Genomic DNA, 20,790 nt, shown 5'->3' with positions numbered 1-20,790 from the left:
TTGGAAAAAAGAAAGAAAATATTTTATTTAACTCGTACAGTATTTTTTTAAATATAAGTAAATATAAAAATTTCCCTGTAATAAACTCAGAATCAAGGAAATCTCCCTATATATAACCTCATCAACTAATGTCGTCCTGATTTGTTAGCATAAATACATGGAGGCAAACTCATCTTCTATATAATCATGTACCAAAAACTAGTCCATCATTAGCATATGAACTCATAATTTTTCTTAGATCATTATAGACAAATTAGAGGATAATATGTGAAGATTCTAAAGTAAGTAACCTTGATGTTTCAAGTACCAAAGTGCTCCTTCAGCCGCATGCTCGGCCGCAGCTTTCTTTTTCGATCTGAGTTCTCCAAAACACTCCAAAATCAAATGAGGTGCTTCTATTTCTACTACTACCTTGTATGAGAATCTGCAAATTCAGTATTTATGCAAATAGTAATAAATACATAGATTGTACAGGTACGAGACCAACCCTATGGCATGCATGACGCATCATTGGAGTGTGCATTATTTAGGTATAACCGAATTAACCAAAACAAAATTTTAATTTGGTATGAATTAGGTTAATTCAGTTCAATTATGGTTAATAAGTTTAAACTTTTGGATCAACTCGGTTTAGTTAGATTTTCAGTATGAATTTTTAAATTAACCAAACCGACCGAACCATCAGAATTACATGTATAATGCCATTTTTGTAATTCTTTCAGACATTTAAAGTTGGGTTAATATTAAAAAAAATCACGAACTTTATACGTTTTCTCATTTTAATCACGCAGTTTAAATTTTCTCATTTTCATGCACGAACTATCACTTTTTCTCAAATTCATGCACGGTGCTGAGGTGGCACTCTTTCATTGGTCTAAAATAACCTCCACCTCAGCGAATTACACCAATGGAGCAGTGACACCTTAGCACCGTGTATGCATTTGAGAAAAAGTGATAGTTCATGCATGAAAATGAGAAAATTTAAACTTCGTGATTAAAATGAAAAAACGTGTAAAGTTGATGAATTTTTATGACATTAACCCTTTAAAGTATTTAGTAATTTTTATAGGACTCGAATAGCAAGTTGCCACAAAATTTACATGTAACTAAAAATTAACACCAAAACTGATTTATTTTATTTTATTTTTTTCTTAATAATTTATATTATTGAAATTCGGTTAATTGAAATAACCGACCGAACCAAATAATTATTTTAGCTCAGTTACAATTTGGCTACGGATACAGTTATAACAAGTTAGAAAAATCAAACTCATTGTCGTATACCCCTATGTATCACCATGTGGAATTCGTAAATGGACAACTTCCACTGTCTAGATTAAAAGTTTGAGTGGCATCAAAACTTTGCCTAATATTTTGATTTGATACTCATCCCATTTTGTTCGTCACTTTTTTATTCTTGTCTTGGAAATATAATATAGTCAACTACAACATTAAGTTTACCCATTAACCTATAAATCAAATGTTAAGGGTAAAAAAGGAAAATATGTGTTAATAATACAGAAGTGATATTATTTCGAGACATCAAAAAGTACAAAAAGTGACAAACAAAATGGGATGGAGGTAGTATTCAAATTTTAATTCGTAGCAAAGGATACCAATACTTTAACTTTTATTTCAGGCTAAAACACTTTAAATTTCTTAAATCAAAATAAAGTGACGTGGTAAAAATATGCACTATGCTATAGCATAGCGACTGATATGCCGACTGACATGACAGTATATTATGAGAATATATTTCATCTAATAGCTCTATCAAATTAAAACATGAGTACATGACAGGGTATCATAGCCTAAAATAAAAATTAAATTTTGGATACGACTTTGATAAAAGTTAAAATTTTGGTCCAAAGAAATGTTTAGTACCACCACTCAAACTTTTAACCTCAAAAGGGAAGAACAGACATAACATGAGGGGAGCGAAAGAAGTGCGTGAAATGCTAAATCTACTCTTTTGGAGAATCAAAACTAATCTCTACCGATTTTTTACAATTTCATGATCACTTGAAATGAAAAATTATGGGTTCGAAGCTGGTCAAACAGGCCTACATTCATTCTGCAATTGCAAAATTATAGCTTCAAAAAGACATACCAACTGTACATTCAACACAATAGCATCAAAAACAGTTAACCAGTCCTACGCCCAAGTTTCAACTCTATGTCAGTTAAACCTACACTAGAAGTAGTATCCTAACATAAATATGATAGAAGTCACTAAAATAAAACAGATCAGAAACTTACAGCTTCAAGTGGCCTGGCCCTTCATCCGAGCAGCATTCAAACAAAGGAGGTTTCCAATAATTACCAGCACATGTTTCATGCAAACGCGATTTTGCTGATCCATGATTTGAGTTTGAGCCATCTGGAAGAAAATATCAAAGTAAAACTTAAAATCTAATAACACATTTTCAAACCAGCTAATAATATTACCACTGACCTGTGGTGGGCATGTCTGCATCAGATTTGGGACGTGCAAGTGTTCTACTTGTCTGCCTGCCAGCAAATACAGATGGAGATATAGGGTGTTTATTTACAGCAGCAAAGCTGGGGGAACAAGAATCACTAAGTTCACTCATGGAATGAATTTTGGTATTCATATCACTGCCACAAGGCTCTCGGACTTTAACAGTTTCAAGATTAGTAGCATCATAAGCAGTAATATCAACAGGGGTTTCATCATATCCAATCAATTTGGCCTCCATTTTCTGGCTAGACCTTAATATTTCCTCCAAATAGTTAGTCTTGCGAATGTAGCCTTGATCCTGAACATCAGAAGCCAATGAGATAAAAAAAAATAGAGCAAAATCTCCACGTGTTAATCCTAGTTTAAGATTATTAAAAGTCGTGGAAAAAGCATGGTTAGTCAACTTTTTTTTTTCCTTTCTAGCGTTTGGCAAGAGGGATTTCGCATAACTAAGACATGGTTTCAAGCATGAAAATTGATCTAATGACAAGAACCACCACCTTGACATAGTGAAACTTGACAGCTCTCCAGACACGCCTATACACTTAGGGGCCGTTTGGTTAGCCAAAAAAAGGAGAGAATGGACATGGAAATGATTCCCATTGTTTTTGTTTGTTTTGTCAAATTACACTAGGGAATGGGAATGTGATTACCCCTTCAATGGGAATCACCCATTCCCTCCTTACCCCATGGGAATGAACTTTTGGGAATGAGAATCAAAATTTAACAAAATATTTTAATGATAAATAATAAATATATAATTATTTAAAAAATTATTTTTAAATTTTAGAAAATACACTTAAAACAAAAAAATACTTTTTTAAATATTTCTTTTATTTTTTTTATTTTTTTAAAATAATTTTTTTTCATAATAAATTTATTTAAAAAAAAATTGATTTTAAAAATATAAATTTTTATATAAAAAAATAAAAAAAATATTTTAATAAATAATAAATAATTTTTTTATTAAACTTTACCCATTCCCATTCTCATTCCTACACTTTGAACCAAACAAAAAATGAAAACAATCATTCCCATTCCGATTCCCATTCCCAACCTTGAACCAAACGGCCACTTAAATGATACTAAAAGGCAAAGTTCAACACATTGGTCTCATCAGCAAAGTCACCAACTTTAAATGTAAGTTTCCGAGCAGGTAGAAACAAACAATCCAGCTTTATGAGGTTGTCAAATACTCTAATTGGGTAAAAGCAAATTGGCAAACATAAAGTTATCGCTCCTATTAGACCAGGACCAGATTGCTATTAAGTAAAAGTTTGAGCTGAGTAGACAACTCGGTCATGAACCAAACTCCTAGTGTTGTATATGGAAAAGCATTCTTCAATGATGCAGATTTGTGATTTTTAACCACCAACAAAGACATAATCAGCGTATATGTCTGGATAAATTTTTTTCCATAGGATTCCATTAAAATAAAAAATCCTAGCAATACTTAATTATTAATAACTTTTTGTTATTCCATTATCATCAAATTAAAATTCCAATTTAAGCCCACTGCAATATAAACTAGTTTTCAAATAAATTGATTCATATGTTATGACCAATTGGAAAAGGTAGATCTACATCTCATTACTATTTTATAGCTCATATCCTTAGGCAACCAGAAAATTCAGTCGATTTTTAAAATAAGTAGACGATTTGACATATTGAGGGATTATTTTGAGCTTATCCATGTTGTATGTATTCTAGAACTAACTCAACTGGGCCATAATCTAATATTAACTGGAGTCGACTATACAGATTCTCCTTTTTCTTTCAAATGATTTTGGGCTTTATTCTAGATCATGATTTCAAGCTCTAACAAATGAACGAGTTTGTTCACCTTTTGTGGAAGAAAAATGGGAAGTGCAATATAAAACTAGAGATGGAAAACTGAAGTTGGTTTCTCCAAATGGGACCTAAGTCTTTCTGTTTTTTCTTTGTACTATTTTTAAAAGTTTGTTTGTTTAGTAAAAAAAATAAAAGATCTCAATTATGTCTTTTTAACTTTTTTAGAAGTGAATGCATGTAATAGATCAAAAAGCAATTATGTTACCTTTAACTTCACAAATATTTTCTCTGAAGCAATTCTAATAGCCTCTTTTTTGTTCAAGTTACTTGCAGAAGCAGCAAGACAAATATCTTTACCATCTACTTTTGCTTCAACTGAAAAGATCCTGCCCTTTTTTGATGTTGGAAACTGTAACTCCCAGTCACGAGATTGACAGAGCTCTTGTAGTTCTTTAAAAGGATTCAAAAGCACATTTGGAGAATTCAAAACCGGATCCAGAAAAGATAGCATTAATTTCCAGATACAGTTCAGATTGAACCCAGTATCTAGAAGAATGGCACCCAAGCAAGACTCCACCAAGTCACCAAGTACCTGGATCATTAAATAAAATTAAATAAAGATCAAAACTCTCTCGGTGGACCGTGTATCAGAGGCATAACAGAAATTGACCTCATATTATGGTAGCATCGCAATTTCATACCCAACCTACCCACTGAAAAACGTTTATACATATATATAGCTCCTCCTCATCTCAATGAACTAGTTGTTTTGCAGATAATTTATAAATTGATTTTTTAAAATGCTCATGATCTTATCTTGCAACAGAAGAGAATCACAAATTCAAACTTTATCTAGTCAACGGTTTAGCAACAATAACTCGGACAAACTATAAACTCAACCCCCTGTTCAAAAGGCAGAGACTGGCCCAGCCAGTTCACTAAGAAAAAGGACGATGTATAAAGTTTCAAGTATACCTTGGGGCATTTTGGTCCTTCAAACAAATTCCCTTCTGATGCAGGTTCTTTAATAAAATTCACATATGTTTGTATAGCCTCTGAAAGATTTTCAGAATCACATATAAGAAACCTGGGGAAAGATCGATCAACTGCAACGATGGCGAAGGTTCTATTGTTTACCAATGCTGATCTGAGATCAGTCAAGGGACCAGGCTTCAATTTGGGATAAACTGAAAATAAAAATGACGTGATCAAGTAATCCAAGACAGCATCTCCAAGAAACTCGAGTCTCTGGTTGAAACCATCAAAGTATTAGCCATTTGGGTATCAGAAAATAATTTCTCAAATTTAGTTGGTTGAGAAAAAATTATGATAAAGAAAAGAATGCTTGCTTCTTCTTGCCGAAATAAAGATAAGAAAGAAGACCTACTTGATAGCAACCTCCTCCATGCTTGTTGTAGGAAGGGTGCACAAATGCCTGTAGTAGCAGACCTCTATTGACGAACTGACGCCCCAACAAATCTTCAAGGGAAGTAATTTCTATAGAAGAACAAAGTGGCAAGAAACTACTACTTGCTAGGCAGGCCTTGGTCACTTCTGAAGCTTCAAAGTCCACTCTGATGCCTAGCCATTTAAGAAATGCAGTTGCAGCTTTGAAGCCACTATCAACTAAAAATGCTCCAACAAGAGCCTCAACTACATCAGCAATTGTTTTGTTGTACAACCAATGGTGACCTCTACTGCATCTGACTTCACCTGTATATGCTTGATCTAGTGCCTGGCTTCCATTTAAAGAATGAATATTTCCTTCTGATTCCTTGGTGCATATTATAGGGCAAGGACGACCTGGAGCAAAGAACTGGCAAGGATCAAATGGCTGATCACGTATATATACCTGAAAAACAAATGCATAAATTACATCCACCTGATGTTGAGCTTAAAGGAAAAAAGAGAAACAACATAACTGCGAATCTCCTTACTGAAAGGAGTCCATCTACACTATTGTAAAGAAAATTTGGTTTACAAAATCATGTTATCATAACTTTTTCAACATAGAAGTACTTGCAGGCTGGCTGAACTGAAGAGAAGAGGAGCATATAGTATAACATTGTAGGTTATTGTCGTTTCTATATGATTTTCCAAACTCGCCAACACTTTTAATTCTTTGGAGGGCATAGTGCAGTTTATGCATGTAGAAAAGGAGTGTAACCGAGCCGCATCGAGTCGAGTTTTGGGTAACCCAAACTCGAGCTTGAGGGTAAATATACAATCTCGGCCTTGGGTCAAATTTTAAATAGCTCGAGCTCGACCAAATTCTGGTGCTTTTATCAAATTTGAGCTTAACTAAGATCAGATAAATGTTTTTTTCCCTATCAATTTGTGACAAAATTAGTTTTAATTTTATAAATAAATTCAACTTTACTTTGTAACAAAAAATAATCCAAAGAGAACACTAAATTAACAGAAGACGTATAATCTAACAAAAACCAACTTGAAAAAATTAATCAAAATCAGAAATATAACATACAAAATTGAACTTCGAATTTATAGTGTATTTGCTCACCTTATTTTTCTAATACATAATATTTAAAACTATAAAACCTTATTCAGATGAAGCAGAATACAAAAAAAGGTATAAACATAGAGATGTAATTAGAGAAAAATAGCAACAATAGTGTGTAGTAGGCGAATGTGAAACTTGTTAGATTTGGGAGCGGAGAGTTGTTTACTTAAGTGTCGAAAGATTGAAATGAATAGAAAATTATGGTTTTTAATTTATACATATAGGGTATAACCGTAAATATATATTATTATAAAGAGAAAAATAGTACAACAAGCAAGCTCGATAAGACTCGCAAGTCTATCTAGCTGCATATTTTGATACCCAAACTAGACTAGACAGCCTGATACGAGTGACTCAAACTCGAGAACAATTTGGTTAATTTTGACTACTGTTCGATTCAATCACGAGGAGCTCAAATGCTTACTTTGACTCAAGTATACCCCTATGTAGAATATGTAAGTAATTAAAAAAGAGAGTCGTCTTTAAGAACATGGGTCTGCTTCCCTGGTTGTCATGCAACAAAAAAGTTTCATAAGCCTTAGGGTGATTAAAATAACTTAAAGATTGAAAGTCATATTTCATCAGTTATAAGATTTGATTTAATTCCTTTAGCTAGTACACTTTGTTTTGTAATATGTATGCTTCCATCTTCTGTAATAAAATCATCTATCAATTTAATAGATTGCAAAAAATTTAAAACTGAACCATAAACATCCGAAGCTAAAAGATCACACTAGAGTAATTATTTGGAAAATAATTTTCATTTTATACCTGCAGGTTTCTTTTGCATGCCAGTTTCAACAGATTGGAATTGTTTACTGCCTTGGAACGTTTCCTAGTGAGCTCCCCTTCATCAAGGGTATCATGCAAAAGAAACAAATGTCGACCAACTGCAAATTTGAGAAAAGCATCACCCAAGATTTCAAGTCTTTCAAGGGAAAGACGCTCCTGGCACTTCTCTGTAGTGAGCGCTTCCAGTATCTGATACAATTCACCAGCAATTAGTGACAAGAAAAAATAGCAAGTAAGATGATCACTGGCATGATTTTACTAATTGCAATTAGAAACTTTAAATTTAAATTATAATTTGAAGCTTGGGCCTTACTCTACATGCAGTCACTTCAGCTCCCTGTGAGAAAGAAGAAGATAATAAACTCTTCAATTCAATCGCTACAAGCAAGTTTTCCAGTCGATGCATAACTGATGGCAATAAAGAGATGGAACTTCCAATATCCTTAGAGAAGCCTATTATCTTCAACTCACAAAGTTCAGGAGGAAAATCAAAAAAGTACTCTTCCAGCTCTTGTGCTTCTGCAATGAAGAGAATTAATTCTATTAGCACAATTAAACAGAATAAGATTTTTTGTCTAGAAAAGCAACTGCACAACCACAAAACAAGAGTGAAAAGACAAGCATCCAGGGGAAACTTTGGGCTTTAGAAAGTGATAAAGGATACACAAAAAGTAAATGAGAAACAAGAATAAAGATAGAAGAAGTCTATGGGCATGGCAAAATTTCTAAGCCACTAAATAACAGAGTGCAGGACATTATATTCCGTTTTTATATCTTGTCTCTAATGCATAATTTGAAAGAGCAGCGGAGGAAGCAGGTCCGGTCTCACTACTGCCAATCCAGTATCCAATGAGAAATTCAGGAAATTCTTTTTATTCATTCATAGATCCTAAACTTTTACATATTTTAACTTCTAAAAAATGTCCTAATCAGAGGTGTGTAACATACAACCTCTAAGTAGGATCATCCTGCCAAGGAATCAGCACAACAACTAGAGGCTTATAACCATTTAAAGTGAAATAAACAACCTCGGGTGTAATACTGAAGATAAGAGAAACAGGGCTAAGAAACGCAAACGATTACCAGAATCTTCTTTCCTTCTGTCGTGTAGCAGGTTGTGCAAAAAAAAGAGAGGTTTTGCTTGAAGAAGAGGCTGTTCAGGATATTTAAGTTGAACGCCAAACCTAATACCCAACAGTACAATCAATATCCCAAAAACAAAATGAGAATAAATTACTGTCATTAAAAAGTTAAAATTCTTCGACATATAAAAATCATATAATATTAAGGAGACACTGGATGCGAGACAAAACACAGCATTCAAGGGATATCTAAATGCAGTATATTAAGAAGTTTATAGACGCATAACATACATTTGGATTAAGTGCTCCATATAGCTTAAGGAGTTTGAACCTTCACGTGGGCTATAACCATTCTTTTCTTGAACAACCTTCGTAATAAAGTAAAACTGTTTCTTGTGTGGGATGTATACTAAGCTATTCTTGATGTCACTTATGCTTTTGCATCCATTAGCAAGTTGCAAATGATCATCTGAAGAAGGACATTCTTTTTCCAGACCGCTAAAAACAGGAGAAGATAAGCATCTTTCTATAGTCTCCCAATCTACTGTCACTCTATCTCTGTGGCCACATAAAAGGAAGGGAAGCAGCAGATAGAAACTAGAGCTTGGTTCACAAAAAGACTTTTTCCCTAAGGTAACAATAGTAGGAATAAATTCTGATCTGTCAAGAATGACCTTCAATAACATTTCTTGAAAATTCATTGCTTTAGTGATCTGCGTGAAAATCATTTGTGAATGTCTGCAAGTTGAACATCGTGGATTTGCTAAACATTAAAGTTTACCTCCTCGGCTTTGAATGAAAAAACCCCTGATGGAACAAGCTTTGTAAGCACACATCTGCCATGAGCCAGGTGAAGATTGAGTTCCATTTGCTCAGCCTCTAGGGGTAGAGGTGCTTTTATAAAAAGACCAAACTTCTTATAGATCCTGTCCTCAGGAACAGGAAAAAATTCTATATAGTAAGAATGTAGATTAAGTATATTCTCTGAGCCAGTCTTTAAATTCTTCAACACAGCAGGAACTATCATCTCATGCAGTTCACCACGGACATCGTCACCTGCCAACAAACAATATGAACCAACAGCCAAAAAAAAGGGAACAGATATGTTAACTGTGAACTTCCACATTTCAACCTTTGTTGTCAAAATCAGAATCAAAAACTGACTCCTCATCTGCTTCTTTCTGATGCGGCAAAAGATTCTTGCTTAATGCACCAACTTTATGCAATTGTTCAATGGCCTTCAGACAAGCATCTTTTTTTGCAGCTTCTTGCGAAGATTGTGGTGTACCAACAACTTGGTGCACTGGAGCATTTGAGGGTAAGATTATGTGGCAGACAATTCCCCCTAAATCATCAATAAAAAAGAATTGTGGCTTGGGATCAAAATACCTGGAAAAAATAATAAATTTCCTCAATGCACACTGGATGAAGATGAATTGTCAGAAAATAAATGGTCTAAATCAAAGGATAGAATGAAATCATACTCATCACGTGGAAGTTTTGAGCAATAATGATGCAGTAATGATATACTATAAGCAGAAGTGACCCGGGCGCCAGATGCATCTACTTTAAACACTTTTTCCTCCATGCTAACAAGTGGCTCGTTAGAAGTTCTCGAAGATATTTCCATATTCATTCGGTCTTCATCTTTTCTAAACTTCTCTATCAAATCTATTTCCTTCTGATTGCCACTGTAGTATCGAGCAAGTATTATCCAGTTAGAAGGGATTGAGAAAATGATTGATGAATATACATATGTACAGTATTGCAATGTAGGAAATGACCTGTCCACCAAAAATGCATATTCAGACTGAGGCATGCGTGCGCGACCTCTTGATTGTATAAAGCTAGCAACAGTTTCTGGGAGATCAAACCGTATAACCAGACAGCATGTCTGAATATCAAGTCCCTCTTCACCCACTTTAGTTGCAATCAACAAATTCAACTGCCAAATCAACAGCAACAGGGATGAAGTCTGAGTATATAAGAAGCCAATTTAATGAACACTAAATATTTTGATTACATAGATCAAGCAAGGTTACTGTATTGCCTGCATATTCAATGTGCCGAACACCTTAAAAATGTATTGCCTAGTTAGTAACAACTTTGTGGTTTTCATCCGCTTGTGACATAGTGGGTGCTTCACATATCCTAAAGTGCCCTCTAACATCATGATGTGCCTGGCATTTCTTATACAAAAACTCATCGAGTTCAAAGGCATTTTTCATGAAATCCAGGCTTGATTTTTCTTCAAGTGTCACATGCAAATCAGTTGCTAAACTTAAGATGCCACTGCACAGATATGATCAATGATGACATGTTACCAATGTGTATAAAGCATTACCTTTCCCGATCGGAACTTCTCAAGGATGCTGCCCATGGTCTTTCGTGACATACTCTTTAGCCCAGAGTGAACGCCAACAAGAAAATCACACTTCCAAGAATTTAAGAACTTCGTATTTTGCAATATGTACGAAAGGGATCTTGCAGTGACAATCCTATTTACAAAAACTATACCTTTCATATTTGGTTGTAGCCTGAGAGAAACATAAAATTGTCAAAGAACAGCAGCAAAATATGTTTAACCTGATATAGTGGTATGAGCATACATCTAGAAACAAACTAATAAAAGTATCAACGTTGAAGACCGGAGTAATTGAAATTGTTAAGAACAAAGATCAATCTTAACATTTAACAACAAACCAATCAAGAGTAATGTCAATTCAAAAATAAGCAGGAGTTAGAATCTTTGCTAGCATGCAAAATGACAATTGATAAGATAAAACCGAAACAGAACACCGCTTAGAATTGATTTATACAAGTAGCTTGAAAGGATGCATTTAAACTTGATAACCAACCTGAAGGTGGAAAGAATGTCAATAAGTTGTAAAAGTTTTCTTGAGAAGAAAGGCTCGTTTAGAACCTCTTCACATGATAGGTCAAATGCAACACCATCTACAAGAACATAAGAGCAAATCCACATCAAAATGCAACAGAAATGATTTCTTTTTCCATACAAAATTTGAGTCAAACACTGTCTTATGCACAGAAAAGAAATATCTAATCAAACCTTCAAATATCCATTGAGAAATAACGTGCACAAAAAATGTCAATAAGAGGAAATGATTACATGCAATCTGATATTAACTACCATAGATCAAATCAATCTAAAGAGTTAAAGACTGCATATTGTGGATGTTTGATGGCAAAATAGCAGTTTTTTTGTTTGTTATTTTTTTCAAAAACTGAATTACCAAACCTGCTTTTTGGAAAAGCATCTATGTACTAGCTTTTCTCAATAGCAATTTTAAAAACTCAAAAAAGTCCAACAATTTTTTTGATGCAACGGAAGTGCTTTTTCCAACCACAATCCCAAAAACATAATGATTCTTCTCACAATTGCTCGACATCCATAAGTTGACCATTGCAAGATGGAGATCTACACTAACCTGCATCTGTATAATTCTCAATACTGGTAGGACAAATGCCTTGATTTTACATAAATATGTTGCGAGAATAAACTCTAGTGATAATAAATTTACAACACTATTTCATGGTACCAACAGTCAGTTTGATGGTAAGCTCCCCCTTGCCCAATCACTTAGCCAGAAATCAATCAACTTCAACGCAATCATATAGTTAATAACAAATGTATCAAGGATAAAAGTGAGTTGAATATGATAGAGGATGCAACGGAAAATTTCTATTCAAGAAAAAAAATACCTCTCATGCAAACAGAAGAAAACATATTTGTGGCAAGAGCAAGATATTTATCACAAACTGAGGCATCAATGATATTTCCTTCTGCTTCTATCTGTGCATTCCACTCAGAGTAATCGCCACTTATAAGAGTTTTACAAGCCTTCAGAAAAGATAGGAAAATAGAGGGAAAAACAGAAAAGTTACAAAAATGAAGAAAAAACTTTCTGTTTAAAAGTAAATACTCCGCCATAAACTGAAATTTGAATAAACAAGTTATAGCAGGTTGATGTGAGAAACAAACTTGAGACTCCACAGAAACATAGTCTAATTTCTTCCAAACTATCACTCAATATCTAAGCAGTTAAGATTAAAGAGGAAGCATGAAGATCACAATGGTACATGGGAGACAACTAGCCATTTTTCATACATTATACTTGGTTGCCTCAAAATAGAATGCACTATTTATGAATAAAAAATGATGTTTGCAAAATAATACATAAATAAATAGTAATCACTTTCAAATTACTGTAGCTAAGATATTGTACAGTATGTTAGGCTTTTGGCAGCTTCTAAAGTTTGATTATTTAAATATTTTATTATGTTACTTGGGTAATTTTAAACAGCCAAGAGCAATATACTGTTTCAAGAGATACAATCAGATTTAATTAGATATAAAGGGATGTATTGCTGAACTAGAAAGCAGAACATCAAATGGTTATGAAGCATTTTTTGGTTAAATATTTCCCATTCTGCAAAAACATCAGCAAAGTGAAAAGTAAAATGGATTAGAAAACATTCAACGAAGAAAACAAAAATAGCTATGTCTTATATTTTGCTAAACCGACTCATTTTCATCTACTGTTTGCTCCTATAAAAATATTATCTTACTTAGTCTACAACCTCATAATAATTAGAAATGTGCCATAACACAGGAAAAGTAACACAGTTTAATCATATAAGGGTATCCTTATTCCGTAGTAACTTTCTGTTTTACACTACCAGTCCTATAACCTGAGTTTCTAACCACCATATTTAGCATGACTATCATTATAATATCAACGCCAATATCTCTCAAGAGAATAATCACTTCTTTTATTATCTTAACATGTCAAACTATGATCATCTAGCCCTTAACAACTATCACAGCGTGTGCATGTGCACATCCATATGCACATGGTATCTACTTAACTAGAATTTGAAGGAGTGCTGAAAAAACCTAATTTAGAAGGAAAGGTCTATTTGAAATAAGGGTAATTTAACAACAAGATTAACAGTGGTTACCATCCCAGCAGAGACAATAGCTTAGTGTGGATATCAAACATAAGAAATTTATACTAGCATGGAAAAATAATAACAAATGACAATTGGAAGGCTTTATCAGATGCTACGAGAACTTACTTGTAATGCTCCCCAAAAGCCAAGATTTTCCAAACAGAATACTACATTCTCATGCATTCTAGTGAGCAACTTTTTCGTATTTCGTAGACTCCGAAGACTTTGGCAATGATCTAACCTCTTGTGAAGTTCCAATATGCACTGTCCTTATCCGAATAAAATAACAAGTAAAATTGAAAAATCATGATAGTTCACACATACACAGAAATAGAAAAAAAACGAACCTAATTAAATACCAACTAAAAAAGAAAAGATACCATGCGCTTGATCTCCTCCAAATTACTATGATAAGCTATGTAGAAGCTAGATGTTCCATTTGCAACAGAACCATACAGGTATATCCTGACCACTGGAGACGCTACAAACATTTCCAGTTCTTCACTGTCTTCTACAGAATAAACCTGAAAATGGTAGGATTGAAATCAGGTAATAAAGCTGTAGAACAAGAAGATCAGCACAACCACATATAGAATTAAAGCGCTCGTATACTTAGCACACGCTGGGAACTTGAATGCTACTTTCTCATTTCATTCACCATAGTTTATACCTAGTTTGGCAGGTATTGGTCCAAATTGATCCAAAATTGAACAATCATTCAATATGGAAAACAGAGTAGAATGTATTGCAGAATTGCAAATCATAAGAAATGTTTAATACCATCATCTTTTTCGCCACATTCGCCATGTGATTTTTGTAGGTGTAACCAAATTCATCTACCAGCTTAAAACATGGAGAAAATGAAAATGTTGCAAATCTAAGCATGTTTACCAAAGAATGTCTATAGAAATGTTATTTCTTGCATTACTTCCTAAAAAGTACAGGATGTGGACAATAGTAGAGAGTATAGTTGTTGGCACCTTTTCGTTGAATGATGACAGGAACACACAGACTCATATAAGGTAACATATCACAACTCCATAAGTTGTAAAGGACAAAAGTTTGACTGATGACAGGAACACATGCAATGACATGCTAGCAAATAAAGGCTAAAATGGGATATTATATTTAAATGGGTTAGAGACAAAGCTAAATTCAGGTCAGCATACCTCAGCGAGGAAAAGAATAACTACATTAACAGAACATGGCTACTTCCACTGGTTCGCTACAACCCACAACCTACCTTCGCGTCAAGTAAAATTTCAAGACTATTGATGCTTTTGGGTAAATTAGCTTGATTAGAAGCACCTGATATTAAAAAAAAAACATAGAGACAAAAAGCATTTAGGGAACATTGGAATAAAACTATCTCTGAAAATCCAAAATCTGAACCACATGAATAAAGCAATTTGTTAAACATCACATGTATTTTATCTGAGAGGTGGAACCAACCACATCCAGGCTGGTACCCGTTGATTACATAACACTTTAATATCTATTAGTACGATAATTTCAAGATAGAAGGTTAGATTTCTTTCAGAATATTTAACTTGCAGGGTCATATGCATTTTGGATGGGAATGTTTGCTATTTCCATAGAGTCTGCTTCATTGCTTTTAGGTAAAGTGCTCCGAGTATTTCATTTTCATTCCTTTACTAGCATAGGACATAACACAACACATGTATCAGGAGATAGACCTATATTAAGTTGTTTCTTCTGGAATAAGTAAATAGAGCTAACACTTTGAAGAACCACAAACCAAACTCTGGTGATTAATGGTTTCAGTTTCGAAAAGCTTAATGATGGGCTACATAAATGCAAATGCATCAAAAAGAGGTTTCATGAAAAAATGATAGGAAACATTTGGATGCCTTGAGATCTATGATGCACCAAAACCTTGAAGAAGATGTATTTTTTTGTTTTTGAAGTGTCTCAGTGTCTGAAACTTCTAGAATCTCATATGAAACATTTTGCGTCCTTTCTGATTAATAATAAAAATTGAATATCCATCTTAATAGGAAGCTTGTTTCCTACCTGCATGTGTTCTTAATTTTTCACTCTTACTTTGGATTAACCAGAAGTATAATCTGTTTTATTTATTAAAGATAAAAAAAAGAATATACTGAAGAGAGCGATGCCAGTTTAAAATTATACAATAAATCTATTAATTATTTTTCTACTTTTGTTTGATTAAATCATATTTCTATTATAATTATTAAACTTTTTAAATGTTAATTTCAATTATAATATTGGAATTTTCGAACAATTATTATTTATTATGAACATAAATTTTGAGTATATTTAAACGATGTACTTTTCTAATTGTCATAAATGTATAGCAATCCATTAGCATGAAAATATGTTTTTTATAAATAAAATTTGATGTAAATAAAATTAAATTCTTTTAATATTTATAAATATATTTCTATAAATTTTATTCATAAGTTTCTCCACGTTTTCGTTTTCAATTTTGAAAAAGAAAATCGCAATATCCGTTTCCATTTCCGTGCAACATAGCTTGAGATTAAAGAACTCATGATAAACAATCTAGAGTTGAGTTACCTTTTCCCACCACTGGAGATGCAGTCATGCCAAATACACGGGGAAGTTTTCCAACTTCAGTTTTGTAGAAGACCTACATAATATGAAGACAATGATCACCAAACCTAAAAAGAAGATTGCTATAAATTGAGATATACTTCTTTGGCGTTTGTCAAAAGTATAAACATGAATTTATGCAGCCTTTACTTTCATGATTTGTGCATAAGGATGACTGCTTTGAACTTGAGCATGATGGCATTCGTCAAATATCAGAAGAGAAATTTGATCCATCTTGATGAAGCTGTGGCTTAAGGTATGCAGTAATATCTGAGGCGTCATGACAAGAACCTACATAAAACATTCAAGAATACTACGTCAATGGAAAGGTACCAGTTGAAGGGGGCTGTTTAGAGGTAAGAAGACGACATGATAGACGAAACGGAAATAGCAGTGCTAGTGATGCCAGCAGCAGTAGCAATGTATGTGATGCCAGCAGCAGTAGCAATGTATGTGATGCCAGCAGCGGTAGCAATGCTGGTGATGCCAGAAGTAACGGTGGTAAATGAGAAATGATGGTAGTTTGGATGTAGCATTGTAGTAAAAGCACTATTAATAGGTGTTGGAATGATATCAGCCGTGATCCTCATGCTGTCAATGGTAATTTTGCTGATGCCCATGTTTGTACTATTTGAAAAGGTTCGCATGTGAATACTGAATACTAAAGTTCAAAACTTTGCTATATGTGAAAAACACTGCCCAAACAACACCAATTTCCAAGAACCATGCATCCCAAAGTTCATGGAAGGAGAAGTTAATTTCTTGTAAAAGATGTAACTTCATGATTTAGTCAAATACCATTGCCAACAACTTAGTTACATATCAAACTTTGTTATTGTAAAAGGACACATTCATGCCTTATGAGTAGTGAACGGTATTGTACTTTTCAGTATACAATTGCATAACCATGCCATATCTTAAAATAGGCAAATCTACCTCATATTCCTTGATCTCTTCTTCCCAATCACAATGGCTTTTCAAGTGGTTGGATTTCCCACAATGGACGCCAACCTTGAAATCAGTAGACTCTTCTATAACCTTAGCTTGCTGCAAAAAGGATAAAATTCCAAATAGGTTCAGGACTCATAAATTTGACAGGCTGAAATTGATGCTTAGCCTTGAGATATCTCAAGCCAAGTTTATTTATTCAGCTTTAATTGCAGTCACCATTCCACAAAAGCTTAAGTAAGCTCGCCCGAGCCTTGTGGATCAACTGAATGACAAAGACAAAGGTATAACACTAACAGTCTTAAGAAATTAAAAAGACAAAGGTACAACACTAGTAGTATTCTTGCAGATATGTAACTTCAAAATTATGACAAGGTATATGCAAAAATGTTCTAAAATCCAAGAGTCCTTCCGGATCCTTATATATGTATATGCAATTATGCATAGGTCTTTGTTCTCCAATTTATTTATTTTTTTCCTTTAGTTGAATCTTCTATATCTATTATTTTTTAGTTGATCCACATGGTGAACAAACACACATAAGTGGGAAAAAAGACACCTAGTCCATTTCTATAACATAAAAAGACAAGTCCCACGGGCATAAACAATACCCCTAACAAAAACAAATAATCAAACATATAGCTCCACAAGCTAAAAATAGAAGCTCACCTGATGAACAAGGGCGACCGTCGGTGCAAGAAAAACACAAACATTCTTCAAAGGCTTCCTTATAAAGTGAGCCAACTCATACATAAGCAATACAGCAATATGAGTTTTGCCACAACCCGTCCCTAAATACACAATTATATTCTCCTCCAAAGCCTTCCTGCATAACTCCAACTGATATCTAAAACACAAACAAAAACAATTAGTTAATCAATTAAACTACATTATCATTTTAAAAAAAAAAACTCGAAAAAAAATTATGTTACTGTAATCGATTTCTCCACAATTTTCACCAGTGATCAACCAACATGCTTAAAAACGAAAAATAAATTTAAAAAAAACACTGACATACTTTCTCGCGACTTTTCTAGGATCCTTATCAGATTTTTGAAGTACAGAATCGGCGATTGTACTAATAGAACACATGTTACTGTTGCTATCACCGGAAAGATCAGCTTCACCGTCCGGCATACGGATTAATGGTTGATTAGTACTGTAATCAAGAACAATGATTGAAAATAACTAACGAAATTTTGGTTTGGTTTCGTTGAAAATCGATTTTGAAGGAATTTAGGGGATGGATTCTCCAGTACGTTTAGTAGTGTGAGGCGATTTTGCAGGAGCATGACATCATGTGAGTGATGTCGGTTGAAATGGACATTTTTTAGTCAATAGTCAAACCTAAGTCACGTTTAATATTTTTTATAATCATTGCTAATTATTTATTAGGCCAAATGTCGTAAAAAAATCAAACCTTTTATAAAAGTTTCACAAAAGTCCTGATCTTTCAATTTTGTCGATTTTGGCCAAAAATAAATTATTTGGTTTCAATTGTGGCCAACTCTCAATTTGATTTTAAGTTGCCTATGTGACGCATATGTGGCATGCCAAATATTGAAAGATCAGGAATTTTGTGAAACCAAATAATTCATTTTTGGCCAAAATCAAACAAAACTGAAAGGTCGGAACTTTTGTGAAACCAAATAATCAGTTTTTGGTCAAAATCGACAAAATTGAAAGGTCAGGACTTTTTGAAATTTTTATGAAAGGTTGGGCCTTTTTACAACATTTGGCCTATCTATTATGTTATTCTTTGGAGATTTGCGATATTGGTGCTTATACTTTTCATGTTTTCTTACTTCAATGCCCGTATGTTCTTTTTGATACAGGAAAATAGGCAAAACATTTTAACAAAATCAAGCAGCTTCTGAAACAGTTTATCCAAGGTCGGTCCATTAGTGATAATGTTCTAATCGCTTTTGAAGCCATGCACTATTTGAAGAGGAAGAGGCAAGGAAAGGATGGCTTTGCAGCTCTTAAAATCGATATGGCCAAGGCATACGATAGAGTGGAATAGATCTTTTTGAAGAAAATGCTTCTAGCTTTCGGGTTTGGTGAGAAGTTCACAGACCTAGTGTGGAGATGTATTTCCACGGTGAGATACTTTGTGGTCCATAATGGCATTGAGGTAGGTCCGATTATTCCTGGCAGGGGTCTGAGACAGGGGGACCCCCTGTCCCCGTATTTGTTTATTTTATGCGCGGAGGGCCTGAGTCTTATGTTGCAGAATAAAGAAAGGTTAGGGATGATTCATGGGGTGAAGATTTGTCGAAGAGCTCCATCGATATCTCATCTTTTATTTGCGGATGACTGTCTTCTGTTTTTTAAGGCTAATAACAGGGAGGCCCTGCAAATTAAAGAAACTTTGAAAGTTTATGAAGGCTGCTCAGGTCAGATGGTGAATTATGCAAAATCTTCTATCTTCTTTAGCAACAATACTGATGAAATAGAGGTGGAAAATGTTCAGAATTTGCTTGGGGTTAGTATGATGCAGACGGATGGCTCGTATCTTGGGCTTCCGTTTATGATTGGCAAGAAGAAAAGTGCTGTGTTCGGTATGCTGAAAGGCTGTATCTGGGCGCGTATTCAGAGCTGGAAACACCATTTTCTGTCAGCAGCGGGCAAGGAGGTACTTATTAAGTCTGTCTTACAAGCTATTCCTAATTACTACTTTAATGTTTTTCTTATCCCTACTACTATTTGTGTGGATATTGAAAGATGTCTTAATGCTTTTTGGTGGGGTAGCAAAAAGAATGAGGAGTCGAGAGGTATTAATTTGAGTGATTGGGACAAGTTGTGTTTGCCTAAGAAATTCGGAGGGATGGGTTTTAGAAAGTTAAGAGATTTTAATCTGGCCATGTTAAGTAAGCAGGGTTGGAGGTTCCTAAACTCTCCTAATTCGTTAGTAAGTAAAGTTTTTGCTGCTAAGTATTTTTATAACTCTGACTTTTTAAATGCTAGTTTGGGTTCTAATCCAAGTTATGTGTGGAGGAGTCTTATGGCTGCGCAAGAAATTGTTAGAAAGGGGACAAGGTGGAGAATAGGGAGAGGTGATACAGTCCGGATATGCATGGATCAGTGGCTGCCAGATGATTTGTACGGGGTAATGAATTCTGTCTTGCCAGAGGAAGTTAGAGCTGCTAATGTGGAGTTCCTGATGAAGTGGGAGAATGGATGTCGCATTTGGGATGAGGAGAAACTGAATAATCTGTTTTGTGAGACTGATAAGTTATTGATTAAAAGAGTTACCCTTGTTAATGGTAATTTAGAAGATAAATTAATTTGGAAGCCAGAGATTAGGGGTGAATTTTCAGTTAGAAGTGCCTACAGACTGTCCTATGGGGATAGTAGTAATAGTGGAGTTGGGGATGAGAAATTCTGGAGCTGGATTTGGAAATGTAAGATCCCAGGTAAATGTAAGGTGTTCATGTGGAGAGGGATGCGTAATTGGTTGCCTACATTAGATGCTTTGAGGGCAAAACATTGTGATGTTTCGAATTTGTGTCTCATGTGTGAGAATGACGTCGAAACTGTGCCTCATCTGTTCATTAATTGTGCCTTTGTGTCTAATTGTATGAATTTAATTGGTATCTCAA

At 34.3% G+C, this 20,790-nt stretch overlaps 1 protein-coding gene across 2 annotated transcripts; it reads right to left on the bottom strand.

The window, feature by feature from the left end:
- On the bottom strand, nucleotides 1-18,506 carry LOC126667614 (dicer-like protein 4). 2 transcript variants are annotated; one of them, XM_050360620.2, is made up of 25 exons: nucleotides 18,207-18,506; nucleotides 17,858-18,035; nucleotides 17,177-17,287; nucleotides 16,391-16,531; nucleotides 16,205-16,277; nucleotides 14,886-14,950; nucleotides 14,023-14,166; nucleotides 13,769-13,906; nucleotides 12,392-12,530; nucleotides 11,527-11,623; nucleotides 11,013-11,205; nucleotides 10,453-10,613; nucleotides 10,153-10,359; nucleotides 9,801-10,057; nucleotides 9,450-9,724; nucleotides 8,960-9,381; nucleotides 8,670-8,770; nucleotides 7,900-8,105; nucleotides 7,566-7,775; nucleotides 5,661-6,125; nucleotides 5,249-5,521; nucleotides 4,539-4,865; nucleotides 2,456-2,780; nucleotides 2,260-2,380; nucleotides 1-424 (listed from the first exon to the last, which is right to left on the bottom strand). In XM_050360620.2, exons 1-25 carry the CDS (start codon nucleotides 18,323-18,325, stop codon nucleotides 277-279), a joined length of 4,896 nt encoding a protein of 1,631 aa, XP_050216577.1. In that variant the 5' UTR covers nucleotides 18,326-18,506; the 3' UTR covers nucleotides 1-276. The 2 variants fall into 2 exon arrangements, with proteins under 2 accessions (XP_050216577.1, XP_050216578.1); XM_050360621.2 differs by lacking the exons at nucleotides 16,205-16,277; nucleotides 16,391-16,531; nucleotides 17,177-17,287; nucleotides 17,858-18,035; nucleotides 18,207-18,506 and having other exon boundaries at nucleotides 14,812-14,901.
- Between the last annotated feature and the right edge of the window lie 2,284 nt (nucleotides 18,507-20,790).

Source organism: Mercurialis annua, linkage group LG2 (assembly GCF_937616625.2).
Source record: "Mercurialis annua linkage group LG2, ddMerAnnu1.2, whole genome shotgun sequence".
In the NCBI taxonomy this organism is placed as follows: Eukaryota; Viridiplantae; Streptophyta; class Magnoliopsida; order Malpighiales; family Euphorbiaceae; genus Mercurialis; species Mercurialis annua.
This window is presented reverse-complemented; position numbering and strand designations above follow the sequence as displayed.

Coding starts and splice junctions, on each gene's coding strand:
- LOC126667614 (XM_050360620.2), bottom strand. CDS start 18,325: ATGCCGGACGGTGAAGCTGATCTTTCCGGTGATAGCAACAGTAACATG. Junction 16,278..16,390: donor CTTATGCACAAATCATGAAA/GTAAAGGCTGCA, acceptor CATATTATGTAG/GTCTTCTACAAAACTGAAGT. Junction 4,866..5,248: donor AAGGACCAAAATGCCCCAAG/GTATACTTGAAA, acceptor TTAATGATCCAG/GTACTTGGTGACTTGGTGGA.